At 32.5% G+C, this 23,211-nt stretch overlaps 1 protein-coding gene and 1 long non-coding RNA gene across 3 annotated transcripts; both read right to left on the minus strand.

The window, feature by feature from the left end:
• Nucleotides 1-11,327: 11,327 nt before the first annotated feature.
• LOC129318034 (uncharacterized) lies at nt 11,328-17,736 on the minus strand. Of its 2 annotated transcripts, none has more exons than XR_008595148.1 (2): nt 17,290-17,736; nt 11,328-16,499 (listed from the first exon to the last, which is right to left on the minus strand). It is a non-coding gene; the product is annotated as an uncharacterized LOC129318034 (long non-coding RNA). The 2 variants fall into 2 exon arrangements; XR_008595147.1 differs by having other exon boundaries at nt 11,328-16,505.
• Nucleotides 17,737-21,928: 4,192 nt separating this feature from the next.
• Nucleotides 21,929-22,519, minus strand: LOC129317553 (uncharacterized). Its single transcript, XM_054961865.1, has 2 exons — nt 22,154-22,519; nt 21,929-22,105 (listed from the first exon to the last, which is right to left on the minus strand). Exons 1-2 carry the CDS (start codon nt 22,517-22,519, stop codon nt 21,929-21,931), a joined length of 543 nt encoding a protein of 180 aa, XP_054817840.1.
• Between the last annotated feature and the right edge of the window lie 692 nt (nt 22,520-23,211).

Genomic DNA, 23,211 nt, shown 5'->3' on the forward strand with positions numbered 1-23,211 from the left:
GGAAAATGAGATGAAAAGGTAGAGGAGAAGGGTAGGAAATTTACTCAAGAGTTTGAAGGCTTAATTTATCTTCAAAATCCTTCCAAATTGATGCCCTAGCAGTGCCCAAAGCTTGCCCCTTCATGTTCTAGGTTTCCCACCACAAAAACTATCATTTTCTGATGATTTTCAAAATTTCAAGTTGTCTGCTGTGCCGTGCACCGCAGTGCACGCCACATAAGCCACGGCTCATAACACAGCGAGTAAAATATTGATTTTGCTCCCCCTGATGCCACCCGACTGGATCCGACTTCTTAGAGCTAAATATGACCCAAAAATTCAATTAGCAACCCAAAAATATATTTAAATTAATTAATCATATTTTTAATTAATTTATCCCTTAATTAGCCAATTTTTTTAAATTTAAAGTTTTCGGATGTTACAGGCAACAAATGTTACTTAATCTTATTAAAATTATAGGAATTTAAAATGCTGAAAAAAAATACAAAACTAAAAACAAAACACAATAAAACTACATTAACCGATGATTGTGTTTTCCCAAAAATAATAAATAAAAAATTAATTAATAATTACATGCCTTATAAATTTTCCCTACATGATTTCATGCTTGGGAATTGTCAAGCAATCAATTCATTATCAATGGTATCAAATATATCTTTCTCAATATAAGTCACTAAACACATGCACTCCATCCATGGATTCCCCATTTGATTGCATAGCTAATTTTTTACGAACTTCATAGTAAAAAAAGCTCTTTCTATGATTGTTGCTTGCAAAGGGAATTACCATTATTAATTTCAAGAGATGATATACTAACAAATAAATAATATGCCTTCTAGTTTTAACTATTTTTTTTTGCAAGACTATTGATTTATCAATTATACAAATTCAATATTACCTTGCATATCAATGATATAAGTCTCAAATTGATTGTCAAGCATCACTAAATTAATTCAAGAAAACTCACACTACAAAATATAGTGGAGTAGTGATGGAAATCAATGCAAATTCCATCGCTATTAGCAATAATGATGACGGAATCAACAACAAAAAATTCCCATTACTAAACAATGATAAGTTATTCTAGCTTTGTGATAAAATATATTTTGTTAGATATGGCAAAATACTCAAGAGGGGTGTGAATTGACTGTTTGAGAAAATTTCAATTCTTTTAAATCCTTTTCAGCAAAACTATGTTCAAAGGAAGGTTTTGGAAAATTGAAGTTCTAAACAATGTGAGTAAGAATGCTAAAGTTATTTTTGCAAGCTCAATATGTGTATGAATGTTTAGAAACAATCTTTAAGAGCAAGTTTGACTAAGGACATGTAGAAATATCAAATTCAATTTCATACACTAAAACATAGCATTAACTAAGGTTGCTGAAAATATAAAGAGTTAAGGGAAAAGGGATTTGCAAACAATGGTTTATCCTGGTTCAGCTCCTCCTTTGGAGCCTATGTCTAGTCCCAAGCAACTACTTGAGATTTCTTCACTATAATACAAGTTTGAGTAGGTGCTTGCCAACTTAATACATTCATAAGTTTAGTTTACGCACTTGTGAGCCTTTACAACAACTCACTTTACTAGTGAGCTTCTTTTTCTAAGAGAACAACCTCTCTTGATTCTTGGGAAAATATCTCTCTCACCTTTACAAAAGTTTTGAGTATGTGAATCACTCAATTGAAACTCTCTCTAAGAGTAATAATGAGTACAATGAAGCTCTAATACTCAAATAATGAAGATATAGATGATCTTAACTCAAGAATAATGATTTTTGTATAATAAGAGTAATATAATTATGAATTTCATAGCTTGATGATTTTTGAGGTTAATCTCTTTTCAGATCAGTTTGGAGTGTTAAATTTATAGCTCATGGAGTGAAATAAGAGTTAGAGACATTAAATGATTGTTTATAGACATTGCACAGTGATTATAGCCATTGGTGTAAAATTTTGTGTGCAACCAGTGCTAATTCACACATGTTTTGGAGGTTTCTCAAGCAAAAATGACATATCAAGTGATTTTTGGAAGTACATCATACATGATTTAGCATATAGAACTTATTTAGTGAAAATAAGGCTTCTAGAGGTCATTTCTCATGTGTGTATAAGGTGCTTCACATGTGATTAAGTATACAGAGGCTATTCAGTGTGAAAATAAGCTTTTGGGTGCTATTTCACATGTGAATGCAAGGTGTTCTCATGCAAGATTGGATATTGGTACTAAATCATGCATGTATGATTGCTGCTCTCATGTGTAATTTTGCAGTTTTACTACATATAATTTCATAATATTTTAACTCACTCAATACAACTCCAAATTTAACAAATTATATATCGTTGGAAAGTTCTTAAAGTCTAATTTTCAGTGAAATAATTTTTACATTAAATTCAATGTATATTTTTAGATATGATCAAAAGAGTAGATGAAGGCCAAGATTGAATGCTGTACAAAATTAATATCTCAACACTCAACTTCTAAAGTTCATATCTTTCTTAATAGAACTTCATTTTAAATAAATAAACTATCATTGAAAAGTTGTTAGAGTCTGTTTTTAAATGAGATATGTTTCACATTAAAATGATCTTTGTAGTGAGAGATATGACATGAAACATGACCAAAGGTCAAAAGAAATTTTCTTCACAATTTTTCAAGGTTTAGACTTCAAATGTTCATGAATTTTTTTAACTTTACTCCATTTTGAGTAAATAGAATAACTTTGAAAACTTTATAGAATTAGTAATCAAAACATTTAAAAGCTTGTGAGATATATATGACTAAATATGAAAACCATGATTATAGAAAATTATATTTCAGTCTTTCTCTTAATAGCTAAAAGGCATGTTTTGATTTAAGATATCTTGAGCCAATACTTTATATCTAAATCATTGAGTTTAACATAAAGATTCCTAGCTTAATGATATTATATCTATCAAGTTTAAGACTTTCAAGGTGCATCCAAGCTTGTATGAATATTTTCATTCTTTTTTAGCTCTTTTTGGATCATCCTTCTCTTTATCTTTATGTTCTTCAATAATGAGTGTAGCATGCAAAGGATGACTTTAACTTTGTTCCTCTTCATGCTTACTCTCATCTTCACTTTAGACAACCTTAAATAATATATCATGAATAAAATGGTTAGTCCAAGTTTCAATACGCATATATTCAAGTTATGAAAGATAATACTATGAACAGTCTTGGTTATAGAATCAATTTAAGATAAGAAAAAATATGATAGTATAAAATAACCTTGATACATACAAAACATTTTTTCAAATCTAATGTAACACGGAACAATATAAGTAAAAACACTTTAAAACACTTGTGCTATAGTCATAGTTAAGTTATAATTAACTATTATATATATGAAAACAATTAAGTATAAATATAGTTAATTCATCTATATCTGTCATCATCAAAACTTAAGTTGAACATAATGTCATAAGCCATTATGTCCAACACATTCTATTACTAATCTATCGCAAATGTTAGGTCCACCAAAATATCACCATTGTCATGTCACTCATTAGGCCAATGCTACTTCATTACCATGTTATCACCATGTCACTGTCATTGCCATATCATGTACTAATTTCAAATAACTTCAAATGTACATTGACCTAGCTTAAATCCATGACCTCATATCTCCATAGTGCCTTTGAATTCACCTTGTTACCAGTTAAGTTGAAACAGATATTTAATCTTTAATTGATAAATTAAATATATCACTAAATATATTATTTAAATATAATTATTTATTTATCATTATTTTTATTTATTAATAATTATATATTTTATATTATATTTTTTAAAAATTATTTTGATAGGAATTTAATATTAAATTGGACAAATAGTTTATTATCATTATATATTATACTACAATTTTTTAATATAATATATAATATTTCATATTTATAAATTATTTCTTGAAGTATTTTTTTCATTTTAAATAATAATAATTATAGTATACAATTTAAATTATTATTATTATTAATATATGATTAATTAAAAATAATAAATTATAATTATTAAATTATTCATTATTATTATAATAATAAGTTATCAAATAAATTATATATAAATATATTTTATAAATCATATAATAAAATTAAAAACAATTTGCAACGAAATTATGATGGAAATATTTGCAATGGAATTTTTCGCCTCAAATTTTGTCACAAAATTAGAATAAGGTATCTTTCAAATTACTGACAGACATTTTCATCAAAAAATTTTATTACTAAATTATTTAGCAACATAATAGAGACAAAATTTTTAGCAATGGAACATTCCATTGCTACTTCTATTGGTAGATTAGTGATAGAATTAGAGACAAATTAGTGACACATTAGTAATAGAAATTTATTTATCCATTGCTAATTCATTATTTTTTTTGGGTGTCATATGGATAAAACTTGACAAATTCAATCAACTTCTCGTTATCAAAATTAAAGTAGAGAATGATTTGATCAAATTCAAACAAATAAGTATTTGTCTAGGTTAAGCGATCATTAAGCTCTAGAAGTTGCATATTCATAATGGTATAAAATAATTCAATTCGATAGTGATGTTCGACAATGACTACTTCAACTTTACCTCTACAACATTATCTACCTTTAGACAAAAATGTATCTTCTATGTTAGGGATGTCAATGTCATGCTTGTTGCAAAATAAAGTTACTTCTTTCAATCATAACTCACATCCACTATCCCTCAAAGTTTATAACCATTACTTTATGATTTTAACCAAGTTCATGGCATTGATAATGTCTTGATCTTTCCTTTATAATGCTTATAACAACTCATTTGAGATACCCAAGACATTTTTCATCAAATGTAATGCGAAAACAAAATCATAAGGAGGTACTTACACTGATGTATCAACTCAACAGTATTTGTAAACACTCCTTGGAATATAAATCGGCACCTTGATGTCCATAGTAACCAGCAAACAAAATTGAAAATTCTGGTCCATTGCCATTTAGAAATTCTTGGTTTGCAAAGTTTGAATGAGCATTTTGTCGCTACTAGCCTTGCAGATCATCACCAAAGAAACTAGAAAGATCATTAGAATTTAGTAATAATAACCATACATCTCTTGCTCTCTGACAGTCACGAAGTATATGTAATATGCTCTCAACACTCTGATGATTAAAAGGACATGAAGAGGAAGGTGAGATCCCTCTCTCTGCTCTCAGGGAATTTGTGCACAATCTCTCATGGGTAACTTGCCACATAAAAATCTTAAGCTTCTCTAGTATGTTCCATTTCCAAATATTGTCCTAAATTCTACCAGCAGTTACAGGATTTTCACGGTTGATGTACTCATAAGCAGCTTTCATAGAAAATTAATCGTCCAATACAGCACGCCACACTAAGACATCTTCATTTACACCAATTAGAGGCTGAATCTTACAAATTTCATTTATCACCCATTATGGAAGAAAACTACAATCCAACATATGTTCCATTTTCCTATAGGGAGAACAAATTCCTTAACTCAGGAATCCAGGTCAACATTCTCCAAGTTGCTTGATATACAAGCTAGGAGAGGTTTATCCAATTTGGACTAGCACTCAGTCCAAAATTTTGTATTCCACCTTTCAAGTACTTTCTTTTTGATGCCTTCACCAAAAGTATCCCAAACCTCCACAATGGATCTCTAAGTGAGCGAATAATTCTTCTTGTTTGACACTATTGGAAGCCCATAATCTCTACACTTATATTTAGCTCTTAACACTCAAACCTAGAGTGACTCATTTTTTGTCATTAGTCCCTAACAAAGCTTCATAATAAAAGCAATATTCTATTTTCAAAGAACCTTAAATCTTAGACCTCCAACTTTCTTGCTCTTTGTGATATTTTCCCAAGCAATGAGATGTAGCTTTTTACTTTCTTCATCTTGATTCCAAAGAAAATTTCAACTAATCTTCTCAATCTCATTATTATTCCCTTTGGAATTAAAGCATCTTGCATATGATAGCTTGGCACCACAGAAATAATCGATTTAATTAGAACTACCCGCCTTGCCATATTCAAGAATTTCCTTTTCCATAAGAGTTTCTATCAGACCTTCTTAACAATCGAGTTAAATAAAGCTTTAGATAATCTAGAATGAATAATAGATATGCCTAAATATTTACCAAGATTCACAGTAAGGCCAATTCCTAACATCCGACTAAGCTCTACAACTCTATTAAAATGAACATTTCATGATCGAAACATCTTAGATTTGTACAAATTGATCTTGTGTCCTAACACAGCACAAAAATCTACCATAACTCTACGCATTACCTCAATTTGTGTGCTATTAGCTTCCGTGAATAAGAAGAGGTCATCAGCAAAGAACAAGTGAGAAATAGAAGGACCATTTCTTTTAAAGCTTAAAGGCTTATAGTTTCCTCTGTTACTTTCAGCTTTTATGTATTGACCCAGACGCTCCATACAAAGGCAGAGATGAGTGAGATGAGTGAGAAAGGTATTTACTTTTTTGCCTCTTTCAAATCCACTATTTCAAGAAAAATTAGAGATGAGTGAGAAAGTTAGAGAGAGACACAATGAGTTTGCTAGCACTAGCAGTTTTGCCAACTCGAAATCTCCACCTAAAGGGGAAGGCTTGGGTTGCTGGACATCCAAGAAGAAGATAGATGTCCTAGAGAGAAGTACCTAGAAGTTGGATGATGACATTGTCATGAATAATGTCTTAGAGGAAGAAACTATCAAAACAAAACAAATCTCATACAAAGGTAACCTACTAGGTAAGGTACCTGCTATGGTTAAACCTAACTTCAACCAATTTATGAAGGAATGGTTATGTAAGGAAAAGTTGAACGAGCCAGTGCTTACCTGAGAGTAGAATGAACTTTTTGTTGCACTCCCTAAGATGAATGTTTTTGATAAACAACTAAAGGAAGTATGCCTACTAAGGAAGGATGCTTTATTCATTGCTCTTATGGGAAAAAAATGTTGGGTATAACTAATTATGAAAATAATTAATTAATATGGTTGATTTTCATTATAATTAATTATTTATGACGTAATATGTTTGGATACTGTTTTTCTGAAATTAATTTTAACAGAATCAAAGATGTTTGGATAATTTAATTAGAGTTAATTTTAATTGTCCAAATTACTATAAAGGACATTACTTTTTAAAATTAAATTATTAATAAATTTGTATCTAATATTATTAAATTTGTTAAATTTTATTTCAGAAGTAAAATATATTATTTAAAAGGAAAATTAATCATTTGGTCCTTATAGTTTTGACCTAATTGTAACTTACTCCTTGAACTTTGACTCATTATAACTCAGTCCTTAAAGTTTTGGCTCGATTGTAAATTAGTCCTTGAACTTTGTCTCATGTAATTTAGTCTATAAAGTTTTAACTTCTTAAATATTGGTCCTTATATTTCAAAAAAAACTATAAAGATTAAAAATATTTTAAAATTTATTACTAATACTTTAAATTATTAAGCCTTTTTAATCTTTATAAATATTATAAATATTAAAAGTTTAAAATATTTTTAATTTTTATAATTTTATTTTTTAAAATATATAGATCTATATTTAAAATGTTAAAACTTGAGGAACTAAATTGTAAGAGGCAAAGTTTAGAAACTGATTTATAACCAAGTCAAAACTTCAGGGACTAAGTTATAACGAGTCAAAATTGAGAGACTGAATTACAACTAGATCAAAACTACAAGGACCAAATGATTAATTTTTCCTTATTTAAATTATATATTTGATTAATTATAAAACTTAAACTATATTTATATTAACAATTTAATTTACGTAAATAAATAAATCAATATATTTTAGTTCAAATAAATTCAATAAAAGAAAAAAAATAATTTTTAAATACCAAACATTAATTTTACAATAACTAATGAAAATGATAATATTCAAATTGATCTCTAATAATATTACGGATATAAGTCAAATCTGATGAAGATGTTATGGATAATGATAAGGAGGAATATTCATCAATGTGATGATCTTTCTGATCCTCATGCTCTATTTGATCTTCCCTTTCATGACACATAAAATCAAAATTAGAATTAGATTGTCTTTTAATGAAATTATGTATCACCATTGATGCAACAACGATTTGAACATGTATATCATAATCGTAGTTAGGCATATTGCATAAAATTGCAAACCTATTCTTCCAAACTCAAAATATTCTTTCTATTGTGCACCATAAACTTGAATGAAAATGATTAAAGACTTCATTATTATTTACAAATTTAGTTGATCTTCTAAAATTAGAAAGATGGTAGCGTTCCCATCTATACGGACCAAGATATCCATTTGGTATCGAATAGTTGGCATCCACCAAATAATATTCATCTTATAAAAAAAGAGATTATTATCAATGTTTGTAAGTTGAAAAGTCCAACATAAATAAATTAAACCAACAAACATACTTGAAGGCAGATGTGAAAAATTTATGGACTGAGTTGTCAAAGCACATTCAAAAATGTGAGCATTATGTGTAACACCCTCCCATCCCGCCAAAACAAAAGTAAAGCACATGTCCCAATCACCATTACATTTTGCATTGGGATTCCTTTTCTTCTAATATATTTTGATTTTTCAACAGCTAAGATCATACATGGAATATGTGTACTACCATACATGTTTTATTTTGTTTGACAGTGACGAAAGAACCTGTCTTATGGTTTAATATATTCCATATAAGTTTAGAGCAAGCTATTAAAACTTTATGAAAATGTCTATGAATAGTCTCTCCTAAGTGTTGAAATCTTTCATATGCCATCCTATTTCTCAACCCATGTCCAATTGTATTTAAAAATATTGCAACTATTTCTTGTACTCTCATTCACCTAGTATCTTTTAGTCCATACCATACCAATTCACTGCAGTATTGATTAAACACATATAGTTCCATTCTAAACATTTCATAGCAATGAATTAGGTGTCCTTCTAAGATTTCTTTCACCCACAAATGACCTGTATATTTACTATTTCTTCGTGGCTCTTTACACAAATGTTTTGTTGCATACAACCCAATTGAAGCACTAACTTTTTGGGCTCTTTTTAACCTTTTCATCTGACTCTTCGATACTCCTTACTACCTATAGCCAAACACATAAATAACATGTGCACTTAATTTCAATTATAAATATATCTAAATAATTTAACCATGCAAATATCAATAACTTTTTCACATCATTAAAAATACTTCAATAGCATATATAAAAAGCACATAAATATTTCAAAAAGCTACATAAGTCAAATTTAACAACATAATACAAATATGTCAAACTAATTTTTAACTAAGATAATATGTTCATAACAAGTTTTAAAACCCCTCATAATCAACCATTATTATAACACTCATATCTCAACCACTCCAACACAATCTCTCTGTCATCCTTCATGGTCAAAAACATCACCCTTACCTCTTGGGACATGAAGAGTGACATGTATTGTGAAAGCTAACGATTGTCAGCTGCCACTTCCTCCCTTTGTTTGACTACAGACATGACTTGAAGAATTGATGTTTCCTTGGCCTCTTGGTATTCTTCCTTTATTGTTTAAGCTATCACACTCATTGCCTATGTTATTTGACTTGTACTAGGTGCCTTGTTCTTTTTCCTACTGCTACTTGATAAGTGCATATTCTATAATTAAATATGTGTAGATTTTAATTTGGATTTGATTATATTTGTTAAGATTTCATATATATTTAATTAAAATTTATATATTTTTCTCCTGCCACTTAATTATCAAATAAAAAGAAATTTTAATACAAAATCTGCTCATATATTTCTTTTTTTTATTTTGTACGAAAACAATAGGTTAAATAAAAGAAGAAAAGAAAAAAAGAATATATATATATATGTCGCACTCGGAAATGCGACGCGGACGGCGCGAGAGCAGAGGATCTGACCTTTGGAAGGGAGACCGGAGAAATGGGAGTCGCCACCAAGATTTTGAGGAAAATCTCAGAAAACCATTTAAAGGTGGATAAGGATGGTCTGCAAAAATAGAGAACAGGTTCGGGAGTCGATTGAGTATGGGGAAGGTGTTAGGCACCCCACAACACCCGTTCGTCAGAACGGTTACCCGAAGTTTGTTGTGTTATATTAATATGGTTTTAAAATTATTCTAATTATCCCTTTTATATTCATGTGTTTGATATAACAATGATAAGAATTAAGTGAGAAATATTTATTTATTTACGAGGAGGACTTGACTTAGAATTTGACTCTGAGGCCTACGTACCCTGTGATGGGGATCAAAGTCCACGTAGTTCGGGCTTAAAAGTTTGTTAGTGAAAATATATATTTTTTTTGAAGAGAAATTAATTAGAAACAATTCACCATTTTGCAAATAAAATAATTTTTGAAATTTTTTGATATGTGTGTTTTAAATTGCAAAAAGTAATTTAATTTCAATTATTTTCTCAATTTTTGAATTTTTGGAAAAGAAAAGGATTTAAAATTATTTTTTTATATTTTACGATTGAGAATTTAATCGCAGTTCCAGTAGAGCCTTATTAGCTCATACGATAATGCAATCATTCTAAATATCTGTAAAGATTTCAAAATCTCTCACAATAAAAGAATTAAATTTATTTATATGTTAGTAATAATTTATTCAGGCATGCATATATATATTTTTAGAGAATTTTAATCATCATACCTGCATAGCCTTATTGGCTTATACAATAATATGATTATCCTAAATATCTGCGGAGATTCAAAATCCTCACACCATAAAGGATTAAATATTATATACGTTTTTTTAAAAATATTTTTATACGTAATTATATTCTTTTCATTTTACAATATAAAATCTTAATTGCTATACCTATGAAGTCTTATTGACTTTCACAGTAAGACGATTATTTTAGAGGTCTATAGACATTCAAAAATCTCATATGACCAAAAGATTTAATATATTAATTTAATTAATTAATTTTATTATATAACAAATATTTAATTTTATTTACAAAAATTCATTTATTTATTTACTGAATACAAAGTGATAATCACATCGTCTACGAGGATTTATTATCCCACACGATGATGTACTTAATTTAAACCTCAATAAAGATTTTTGAAATCTCTCATTAGACTTAAATATTTTATTAATTTAAATTATATATAAAAAAAGAGTTAATTTTAATGATGGGCCTTTGAAACTCATATTATTATATATAAAATTAATCTCCATACTTGCGAAATCTTATTGATTTTCACAATATAGGATCATCTTGTGGGGATTTAAATTTTCCCTTATGATATGAGTTATTAAAAAATACATTCGATAGGTAATCAAGATTTTTAACTTAACAGAATCTAATTTATAAAAGTATGTCTAAGTTTTAATTATATATATCCATCAGCTTCAACTACAGTATCTTATAACAAGCTATGCATATATTGAGGCTAGGAAATGATATAATGTAAGGCTGTATAAAGTTATGAAAAACCTGTACCAAAACCTGAATGAAGTCGGTGGATCTTTCTGCAATTCCTTGAGCTCCTTCAAGATGTGCTACGAAGCCATATCACTTCCTCCAACTGATGGACCAAATCAGAACCTATACATTACTGGCAGACGAACCCGCGCAACTGAGGGAAGAAGATGATGATCTCGTTCAATACCCACGTGCATATGCATGCTCCTGTTTCTGCATTTCTAGCTCACTCATTTTCATCCAGAACCTGTGCTCTGTTTTCATCCCGAACTCGTGTGAGTGTGCATGCATGCATTTGTTTTTTTTCTTCTCGCTCTCTTGTTCACAGTTTCCAGTCTCTGTTTCTTTCTTTGCATTCTCCTCCAGCTTCTGGTCTCTCTCTCATTTTTTTTCTTTCTCCGTGTTCTCTCTCGTTCAGCTTCTCTTCTCCGTGCTCTCTTGCTCTCCTTTTCTGTCTCTCTCGAACTTCTCCTCCCTCTGTGCTCTCCTTTTTTGCTCGGTCTCTGTTTTTTTTAAGTCTCTCCTCCCTCTTTCTCGGTGCTCTATTTCCTTATTTGTTGTACTCTGTTTTTGCTTCAGTTTTCTCCTCTCTCAGTCTCTCTCTCTCTGTCTCTTTCAAGTCTTCTCTTTCTCTGTTTTGACGTCCCTGGTTTTTCTTCTTCGTTCTCATGCTCTCTCCTTCGTTTCTTCTCTTTTTCTGTCATTTCTTCCCTCTCTTTTCTCTGCTATGCTTATCCTCCGTTTTTGGATCTGTCCTCGTAGCTTTCTTTACTCTGCTCAATCCTCCTTCTCGTGACTGGTGCAGAGAACAGTGTCTATCCTTTTTCATCTGCTCCTCCTCCCTTTTTATGCTTCTTTTATTCCTCTTCGGTGCTCTTGTTTTCTATTTTTCTACACTTTCCTTCCCTCCTCCTGTGCTCTGTTTTTTCTTCTATTTTCCGTCCGTCTCCTCTCCAGTTTTCTGTCCTTCTCTCGTGTCTCTACTTCTCATGATCTCTGTCTCTGTCCGAGCTTCTCGTGCTATTTTCTTCCTCCTTCCCTCCGTCTCTATTTTCTCATGTATATCTCACTCGGTCCCTCTCCCCAGTTCTTCGCGTGTTCTCCGTCTCTCCCTCCTCCAGTTTTCCTCCTCCTCTTTCCTCGGTTTTCTGCTTTCTTTTTATGCTTCCACTTGCATGCGTCCTGTGTTTTCTCGTTCTGTTTCTTTTTCTGCTGGCCGAAAGTGTATGTACGAATGTTGGTTGCTTGCTGCTCCTTCTGCTCTGTTTTGCTGTGCATGCATGCGTCTAATCTCTTTCTGCATTTCTGTGTTTTTTCTGTGATCACAGCTTGCTTTCAGGGTATTGCCTTCTGCTGTGCGTGTGTTTCTGGTTCTCCTTTCTGCGTTTTTTGGCTGTATGGCCGAAAGCTCTCTCTCGTCTCTAACTTGTTCCACGTGACCAGTACTTCTCCTTTTTCTTTGCTTCGCATTTTCGTTTTAATCTTTCTGCCTCTGTGACTCTGGTTGCTGTTCACGCGTTCTCTGTGCACGTTGGTTTAAGGCTTTTTTTGGCTGTGATGAAATTACAACATCTCACCCCAGCCTTTAATTAATTAATTTTTTTTATTAATTTTTATTATTATTTTCTTTGAAATTAGATTAAGAATATATTATTTATTTTTTTAAAAAAACAGCAAAATTCAAGGAGAGAAATTTGAATATAGTTGGGTCTTAAAAAATTAATTCCCACTATCTTTAAATGGTTGGGGTAATTTGAGAGAGATTTTTAAAGATTTAAGCAAGATTTTTTTTGATTTTGTTAAAATTATATTTTTTTAGAAATATAATCCTAAAAAAAGATTAAATTTTATTTTTGTTTTTTTATATTTTTTTTGAGTTATTTATTATTATTTTAAAAAAATGCCCGGAAAAAATACGGTGTTCACAATATATATATATATATATATAGTGATGGAACAGCTGCTGCACGAGGGAGCAAACACATATGGGGGGGGGGGAGAGAGAGAGAGGCAAAAGATCATGGGAGATGATACACTGGACATCATTTATATTCATATATAAATATATATTAGAATCTCACATCGATAAGAAATAAGAGAAAGAATCTCCACTTTAACTATAAATACTCCCCTCCATCAAGAGAGAAGAAATCCAATCATTTATCTAAGTACCTCAAAAATTTTCTCTGAGATATTAAAAACTCATAGAAGCATTTTAAAGGCTAAAAGTGAAATCATTGAAGAGTTTTACAAATTATAATTATTTCTTTTCTGCTTTTTAATTTTCTTTGTGATCTTTTTTTATGATTGGGGATTTTAAAATAGTATTATTTAATTTTATTATGTGTTTTTAAATTACCTAGTTGGGATAGGGATGTAGCCCAACTGGGAAGCTAATTTCTATTTTTTTTTACTCTTTATATTTATATTTATAATATTTTTATTTTTTCCAATTATATTCATTTCTCTTATTCTTCATATTGACTTAATGACTAGCCACCATTTAATCAAATCTATAGATAATCGCAATGGATTGGAAGGTGAAGAAAGAATCTAAATCTAGAAAAATAGACATAAATAACTAGGCTAGGAATAGTTATAGAAATTTATGATGACTTAAACTATAGCTTCACAGTTTAATTAGTTGCTTGAGTATCGTGAGAACGAATTCAACGCTAATTAAAAAGGGACTAATAATTCAGGAGAATATTAGGACATTTTAGGAATAGTTGTTACTATAATTAATCAGAGTCAACTCAGAGGATAGAAATTAACAATCTATAAGGTGAATTTTAAACCCCAATGCTTCAAGTAATTGTGTTTTCATCATCATTATTTTATTAATTTATTTTTATTATATTTTAATCAAATTATTCATTTTATCTATTTTTCTTAAACTATTAATTATTTAAATTAGTAAAAGTACAACTTCCCTATGAGTTCGACACCTGAAATACTCCGGATAATTTATTACCGTGATTTCGTACACTTGCGAGAGCGATCACTACTACTTTCACCCCTCTTTCTCTTACCATTGCCTCTACTCAAAGTTCTTTGAGTAGTATTCAAAACTATTCTATTGAATTCACTGCTTATACTAGTAATAGTTTGTAAAATCTTATCACTATCTCCTAAACTTTCTTCTAAATCAATACCCTCATTTGCCATACTTGAGCAACATACACCTTCGTCCTCACGTTCATTCCTATTATAAAAATTAGGCAAAACTCCACTCAAAGGTGCCCATGCTCCAAGTCCATTGGCCGTACCTTGAAACAATTTAGTTAATTCATAGGTAAAAAGTAGTCCTTTATTTCTAAATTTTTCATATGATAGATTTTCTTGCACATACATTACCAATAATATTACATAATACACATATAAATATAATAAATACATCTTCTCACATAATAATAACATCATACCAATATCTTTTTCTCCCACCTGAGATTTAAGTGACAGTTTTTTTACATAATCTCATCCATATGGAGCATCCAGCATATTCTTTGCATAATCCCATCCTAATCCTATCTCGTTTGAAACCAAGTTATACCAAAGCAGCCACTATTCTCATATTATCCCATTGGTTCTTGAATTGCTACTTGCCATATTTTTTTCCAATCTTCTCATTGAAGCCAGAAATTATATTTTGTCATCCTGCTTTAATAAAAGATACTACCATTTCTTTGCGATTTCTATGCTTGATCTAAACATCTGTCAATAAATATTCTAATATTTCTCAAGTGCCATGAAGCTTTCGACTTATCATTACTCATTATGCTATATAAAAATAAATTGTATGAGAATATAAAAATACATTGTAGCTCTAAATTTAAACTTGAATATATTGATGAATGTAAAATCACAACTTTACAAATACCAAATTCAAAGACTGACACATTGAAAATATTTGGATATACAAATATATATTATATGAAAGCAGGCAAAAGAAAAAAAGAAAAAATTGTCACTTAAATCTCAATTGATGACAATAAGGCTTAAACTAAAGCTAACAAAATATTCGAAAGTTCCTATTGTCTTGATATTATTATCTGGACCAAAGCACTTAAAATGCCCTATGATTTCTCAGGATGTCTGGGACAATTGTAAACTAGACTGATCTAGAAAGATAGATATCGGTGACAATGTTTGGGTCAATTTGATAGCACGTTTCTCACTGTTAGTTTTATCCATTACCTTATTATGATGCCCGAAAATAAATGCAACTTTAGTTTTTATTGTATTAGGACCAACTAGGAAGCAATAACCATTACATGGCATTTAGCATCTATGTGACGCTAGTTCGCTAATATGGTAATATATATGATGAGTAGAACCATGTATCAATTCTCGAAAATGGTGATTATTAATTTTAGTAAAATGTAAAATTAAAAATTCAAATATTTTTTATAAGTTTAAGAATATTAATGACCATTCTTTTAAAATTGTAAGATTGATTGATTAATTTTATTTTATAATTAGGGTAAGGATTAGAGGGAGCACTGGCCTATGTGCCGAAAAGAACCCTAGTTCCACAGAAAGTGTGGGAGACCATTTAATGCAGGCCTAAGCCAAGCCACTCAACAGTACTACTTTTGCTATTCTTCTTCATTGATCATTATATTCATATTCAATAAGTTGTTCTTTCTGCAGCAAAGGGATTAGTCACTGCGGTGGATACCTGGGCAACCAATAAAAGAACAATTGTTCTCTCTTGTGCTGGTATTGTTCATATTCAAGAAGTTCTTATAGAGAAAGATCTCCATGCTTTAAACGTTCACTCACATTTGAAAGGAAACAAAAGGCATCAAAATTGCGAGAGATCAGATCTTAAGATATAAAACTGCAGCAAGAGATGACTTCCCTAATCTGCCCATACCACAAATGCCTGCAATTTAAACTTCATCATCTGAACCTAAATCCAAAAGCTTTTCTACTTCTTCCACGCGTGGTTGCATCCCAACAAAGCTAAAAGAGCCATAATATATTTCATCTATCTTTCTCTTGACCTCTCTAACAATTCCCCCAATAGCTAATGACCTGGAGCTTCAAAAAAAGGGGGAAAACAAAAAGATACAAAGCAAAGTAAACCAAAGCTCCAAATTAAACAAATTTGTTCCCTTCAGATCAGGGTGTGAAGGAAAAGGATCCTTTGCTATTGTTTTGGTGCGGTTTTTACAATAACATATAGATTTAATCTAAATAGACCAAATTATATACTTTATCCATCCCTATTTTGTTTGTCCTCATAGGACTAAACACACAGACAAAAGTGGACAGAAAAACTATGCAAAATGTAAAAATGATTTTGTTTTCTACTCGCCCCACCAAAAAACAAAAGGGCTCTTGAATGGGCAAATTGAAAATCGAGATGTTGAGTATTAGGGTCCATGAACTTGATGGCGTGTATGACCATCCAATTCTTCCTATGGCTGGAGAAGCATGTTCGTTCACACACACTCTCAATTATAAAATCAATTAATCTACCTCAAGTTTGTTCACACATACTCTCTCTCAAAAGATTTTAAAAAACAGAGCAATTACATTGGTTCTCTTTTGCAAGGATTTCGTACCAGAAAACGCTCGAACTCATCAGAAACACCACAAAAACTTAACAATGAAATCAAAATTACAAGTCACAGCTATGCTCGAAGTCAGCTAACGGAAATTTGCACACCATCCTAAACAAAGTCGCGAGAAACCAAAAACAACCAGAAATAGTCTCGACATCACACTTCACAGAAAAATTTGTACACCATCAAAAAAATTTGTACGCAACAAAACAGAGTCACCACTTCTTTGAAAATAATGGTTGGAGAACATCATTTACCTTGCAAGAGGCTTAGCCGGCTGATGCTTCACTCAAACAGATCGGAGGGGATCGGAGACGAACAATACACTGGACGATGAGCAGATCAAAGATGGGGCGAGTAGATCAACGCAACACTGACCTTCTTATACTATGGCCGGAGATTATTGCTGCTGGTCGTAGATCAAAGATGGCAACAGCAACCAAGTCGAGGATGGGAGGAGGATGCCATGGAGATGGAGCACACAGATTTGCACACAGGCAGAGATCATTGCCGCTGGCCATAAATCAGAGACAACGGACGATGACCAAGTTGGGGGTGGGAGGACGACGGCGGAGAGACAACAAAAGGAGCCGTAGATCAGGGGGAGAGAGAGACGTGAGACGAGAGATAAAATGAGAAATAAGAGGATACGTATAATAACACTAATGAAGGTAATATTGGCAGGTGTGAGACTCTCTGACAGATAATTAATATTGGTAATGGTAAAATTGAATTCAGAAGCTGCCTCTGCAAGCTTATTTTCAAATGTGATTTTGGCTCATTAATTGATTGTGCAAATTTTGCGCTGTTTGGGTAATTTTCTTCCAAAACATGATTTTAGCCCGAAAAATCAATTCTTTGTCCTATCCAAGCAGGTTGTAAGAGACAAACTGAAGTGGTTATGGGGCATAACCAACTTTGAGCTCATTGATACAGAAACTAACTACTTTGCATGGCGAGGCCTAGACATACAATTCTATCAATGAATTCTGAATAAAGGTCCTTGGGTTGTTAATGGTCATTGCTTAGATGTATAACGATGGAGTCTGAATTTCAACCCTTATAGCAACAAACTCAAGAAGCTGGTTTTTTGGGTCCAAATTCCCATCCTTCCCAAGCATTGCTCCACAGAAGAGTTTCTTTGGGAAGTAGGAAACCTAATTGGGAAATCCATGTGAGTTGATATGAACACTCTTTCATAGATGAACCAAAACATGATGGTTGAATGAGGAAGATATGCACGTGTGAGCCTGGAGATTGATCGAAATAAAAAGTCACACTTGAGATTTGTCTTTTAGAAGTAGGTAATTAATGTGGTTTATGAAGGCATTGATATCATATGCTTTAATTGTGGTATATATGGACATAAGAGAGAACCTCTGCTTGTAAATTAGAAAAATAAATTTGACCAAGGCCACGCCAACGACAAGTGTGCACCTCTAATGGTAATAGACTAGGTACCAAGGAATTCTTCGACCTACCCACACTACTGCAAAAATCTAGATTAAGATACCAAGAAAAATAACAATTATAAAACATGTCATTTATTTGATAGGTAGGTGATGCTTACACAATAAATGACATGTGTTTAAAAACTATCATTTATTAATTAATTAAGAATATATGACAAGTACTTGCAAACCTGTCACATAACGTTCCGAATTTTGGCTCCTTTTAAAGTTAAAAAATTAATATCAATATAAATAACGAGTGTTTGAAATACCCATAACATATGTGAATAACTATATATGACAGGTGTTGAAACACTCGTCATATATCCTTTTAGTTTCTCACCTTTCAAAAAAGTAAAAAAAAAAATTTATAGTATCTATGACAAGTGTTTGAAACACCCATCATATATAGTCATTCATATATATGATGGATGTTTCAAACACCCATAAGATATAGTGGAATTGATGATAGGCATTCAAATGCTCGTCATTTATTTCATTTTAAATAATTAGTTTCCTTTTCCTTTTCCAGTCTTGCGCCAGTAGGTTTTATTATCCTCTCTTCTTCACTAGCACACAATTGCCAAAAACCCCACAAAGTGCCTTCATTCCCATCATCGATCACCATCCACTGCCTCTGCCATGATTCCATTGTCATCTACGCCATCATTTGTTGTCGCTGTGAGTTTCTCATCACGTCTCAACCCATTTTCGTCCAATGTGTGCTTTTGTTTTTTTTCCCCATGTGTTTTCTATCTTTTATGCCATAAAGATCGAATGGAAAAAATGCACTCTTGTTTATTTTCAAACTTTGCTGCTTATTACACTGGATCCGTGGCCTATTTATACTAGAGTCATGGCCAAATGAAAACAAAAACAAAACAGCAAAATTAAAACGGGGGTTTTACATGTTACAAATGGGTTTTGAATGCTTTTAAATGGGGAACGTTTCAGCAACTTCATCAGCTTCCGTTTCTACCCTTTTCTATTTCATCCTCCTCGAGGTCGATAGAACTCACCCTTGAGTCAAATTCGGCATCATGATCAATGTAAGGAGATAGATCAGCAACATTGAAGGTGGCAAATACACCATAAGAACTAGGTAATTCAACCTTATAAGCATTGCTATTGATCTTTTGTACTATCTTGATCGGACCATTAGCTCTTGGGGACAACTTGGCGTTTGGCTATTTAGGAAATCGTTCCTTTTGTAAATGTATCCACACCAAGTCTCCTACCTTAAAAGTCTATTGTCTTTAATGCTTGTCACGTTGAGCTTTGTATCTCAAATTTTGCTTTTGGATTCACTCGCGAACTTGCTCATGCAACTTCTTAATTTTCTTAGCCCTTTAGTCAGCATCAAAGCTATATTGCTGCTTATCAAGTGAAGGGGTCAAGTCTAGTGGACTAAGGAGACAAGTGCCATAAACAACTTCAAACAGACACTTCCCAGTTGCTTGGTTGACAGAGTTATTATAAGCAAACTCAACTTAAGCAAGAATGAGATCTCACTGCTTCAAATTCTTCCTCATGAAACTACGAAGAAGATTACCAAGAATCCTATTTATAGCTTCAGTTTGACCGTCTATTTGGGGGTGATTAGCGCTGCTAAACTGGAGCTTAGTTCCCATCTTCTTCCATAGCGTCCACCAAAAGTGGCTGAGAAACTTCACATCACGATCAGAAGTGATAGTTTTAGGAATGCCATGAAGACGCACAATCTCCTTAAAGTACAAGTCTGCTACTTGAACAGCATCATTGGTCTTCTGGTATGGAATGAAATGGGCTATTTTTGAAAAACGATCGACAACTACCATGACAGAATCTTTTTTTCTTTGAGTCCGTGGTAAACTCAAAACAAAATTCATAGTTATATCTTCCCAAGGTGCTTTTAGAATTGGCAGAGGCATGTATAATCCAGTATTTTAACCCCTGGATTTAGCCAAATGATAAATTCTACATCTCTGTATATGCCTGTTGACATCCCGTTCCAGTCGAGGCCAATAAAAGTTCTCTTTCACTAGATCAACTGTTTTATCCCATCTAAAATGTCCAACTAATCCACCATCATGTGCTTCCAGATTATGGCTTCTCTTAAAGAACCCTATGGAATGCATAGGCTTTTGCCTCGAAATAGAAACCCGTCGTGTCTATAGAACTGGTGGAAAGGTTGATTTACAGTTGCTTCCTACACTCCACAAAAATTAGGGTCATTCTAGTACAACTCTTTAATAAAGTCAAACCCAACAACTTTAGTTTACAGTGTTGTGAGTAGCACATGTCAACGGCTAAGAGCATTAGCTATAGAGTTCAAAGTTCCAGCCTTATGCTTGATAAGGAATAGGTAAGACTGTAAAAGTTCACTCTAACGGGCATGTCTACGGCTGATTTTCTGCTGGGAATTCAAATACTTGAGAGCCTCATGATCAGAAAAAAGTATGAACTCTTTATTTAGGAGATAATGACTCCAATGTTAGAGAGTTCGAACAATGGCATAAAATTCTTTGTCATAGGTAGAATACCTAAGCTTGGCATCGTTGAGCTTTTTACTAAAAAAGACAATGGGATGGCCCTCCTGGCTTAAGACAGCACCAATGTCGGTGTTAGAAGCATCATAGATAACTTCAAACACTTGGTCAAAGTTAGGAAGAGCTAGGATTGGAGCTTCAGTCAACTTCTTCTTAAGATCCTCAAAGCTTTTTTAAGTGCAATCTGTAAGTAGTGCAGCAATTGAGCTAAAATTACGGATGAACCTCTTGTAGAAAGAAGCTAACCCATGAAAGCTTCGAACCTCCTAGATAGATTTTGGAATTGGCTAGCTGTTAATGGCTACAACTTTGCTTGGATCAACGCGAACACTCTTTACAGTAATGATGTAACCCAAGAACATAACTTTGCTGGTGAGAAAGGTGTACTTCTTGAGATTTGCATAAAGCTTCTATTCACACAAGGCTTACAAAACTTTCCGCAAGTGATCTAAATGCTCCTCTTGATTCTTACTATAAATTAGAATATCGTCAAAGTACACAACAACAAATTTGCCAATGAAGGGTCTCAATACCTGGTTTATCGGGCGCATAAATGTGCTAGGGGCATTTGTTAACCCAAAAGACATCACATTCCACTCATATAAGCCATCTCTGATCTTGAAAGCAGTCTTCCACTCATCTCTTGGCCAAAATTTAATTTGATGGTACCCACTATGAAAGTAAATTTTAGAGAAAGTAGTGGCAACATGCAATTGGTTTAGCATATCATCGAGTCGAGGTATCAGAAACTGATACTTAATAGTGATCTTGTTGAAAGATCGGCAGTTAATGCACATTCTCCAACTCCCATCCTTCTTAGGTACTAGAAGAATAGGTACAGTACAAGGGCTGACACTTTCTCGAACCAACCTTTTCTTCAACAACTCTTCAACTTGCCATTGGACTTTGGCATGTTCCTAGAGACTCATCCTGTAAGCAGGCTTATTAGGAATGACTGCTCCTGGAATGAAGTCAATGGCGTGCTGTATGTCTCGTATGGGAGGCAACCCTGGTGGTATCTCATCAGATATTACATTTGAAAATTCTGACAATAGCGGAATGACTCCTGGTAGATTGATCGACTCGTCGTTCACCTCAAACACCAGAATAAAACTCATTATTTGGGCTTCAAATTTTAACACCTTGAATTCCTCCTTAGTTATTAAAGACACTAATGGCTTAGAGGCACTAGATTCCCTTGAAGATTGGCTAATCTCACTGGGTGGTAGAGGCACTAGTATGAACTTGACACCATCTTTCGTAAAAGAATAGGTGTTTGCTCGCTCATTATGCATAGCATGTCGGTCATATTGCCATGGCCTCGCCAAGAGAAGGTGGTATGCATCCATAGGAGCAACATCACATAAAACTTCATCACAATATCGATTCCCAATGGAAAAGGTCATAAGGCACTGTTTTGAAACTTTTACCACATTCCCTTTGTTGAGCCAGTGAAACTTGTAAGGTTGCGGATGCTCTTGTGTTGGCAACTTCAATTTGTCTACCATGTAGTCAGGTACTACATTTTCACAACTACTACTATCAATAATGACATTACAAACTTTTCCTTGGGCCATGCAACGAGTGTGAAAAATGTTGTGTCATAGCCAAGGTTCTTCTTTGACTACTGTTGTATGCAGACTTCGTTTAAGCACCAATGCTTCTCCTTGATCAGCAAGTGTGACCTCCTTATCATATATGGGATCAGTGCTGTAGAACTTAGCGTCCTCCTCATCTTCTTTAAGTGCTTCATATCCTGATCCTTCCCTAATGGCGACAACCCTTCAAGTAGGACAGTCTGCAGTAATGTGGCCAAATCCTTGGCATTTAAAGCATTTAACTGCTTTGAGCCAGATTCCTTGGTAGCATTAGATGTGGTTTGTACATAGCGGTAGGTTATAGCTTGCTTGATGTAACACTCTCAAATTTACAAATCGATTTTTCATAAATTATTAATTGAACAAATCTTTTTTTTTCATTGAACCCTTATCATACCCTTATCATGGTAGAAAAATTTCTACCATGATACATCCAAGACAATATACCACAGGTCTTAAAATATCTCAAAAAGCAATTAGAACCATGAGGGACAGACAGGATCCTCATGGCATGATATTCAAATCAGGTCATGAATCAAGAGGGACAAACATAATCCTCTTGGTCATATAAATGCATTTAATAAAAAGGATTAGAGTTTACA

Source organism: Prosopis cineraria, unplaced genomic scaffold (genome assembly GCF_029017545.1).
Source record: "Prosopis cineraria cultivar Desert tree isolate PC_DT_omini unplaced genomic scaffold, ASM2901754v1 PC8, whole genome shotgun sequence".
Taxonomy (NCBI): domain Eukaryota; kingdom Viridiplantae; phylum Streptophyta; class Magnoliopsida; order Fabales; family Fabaceae; genus Prosopis; species Prosopis cineraria.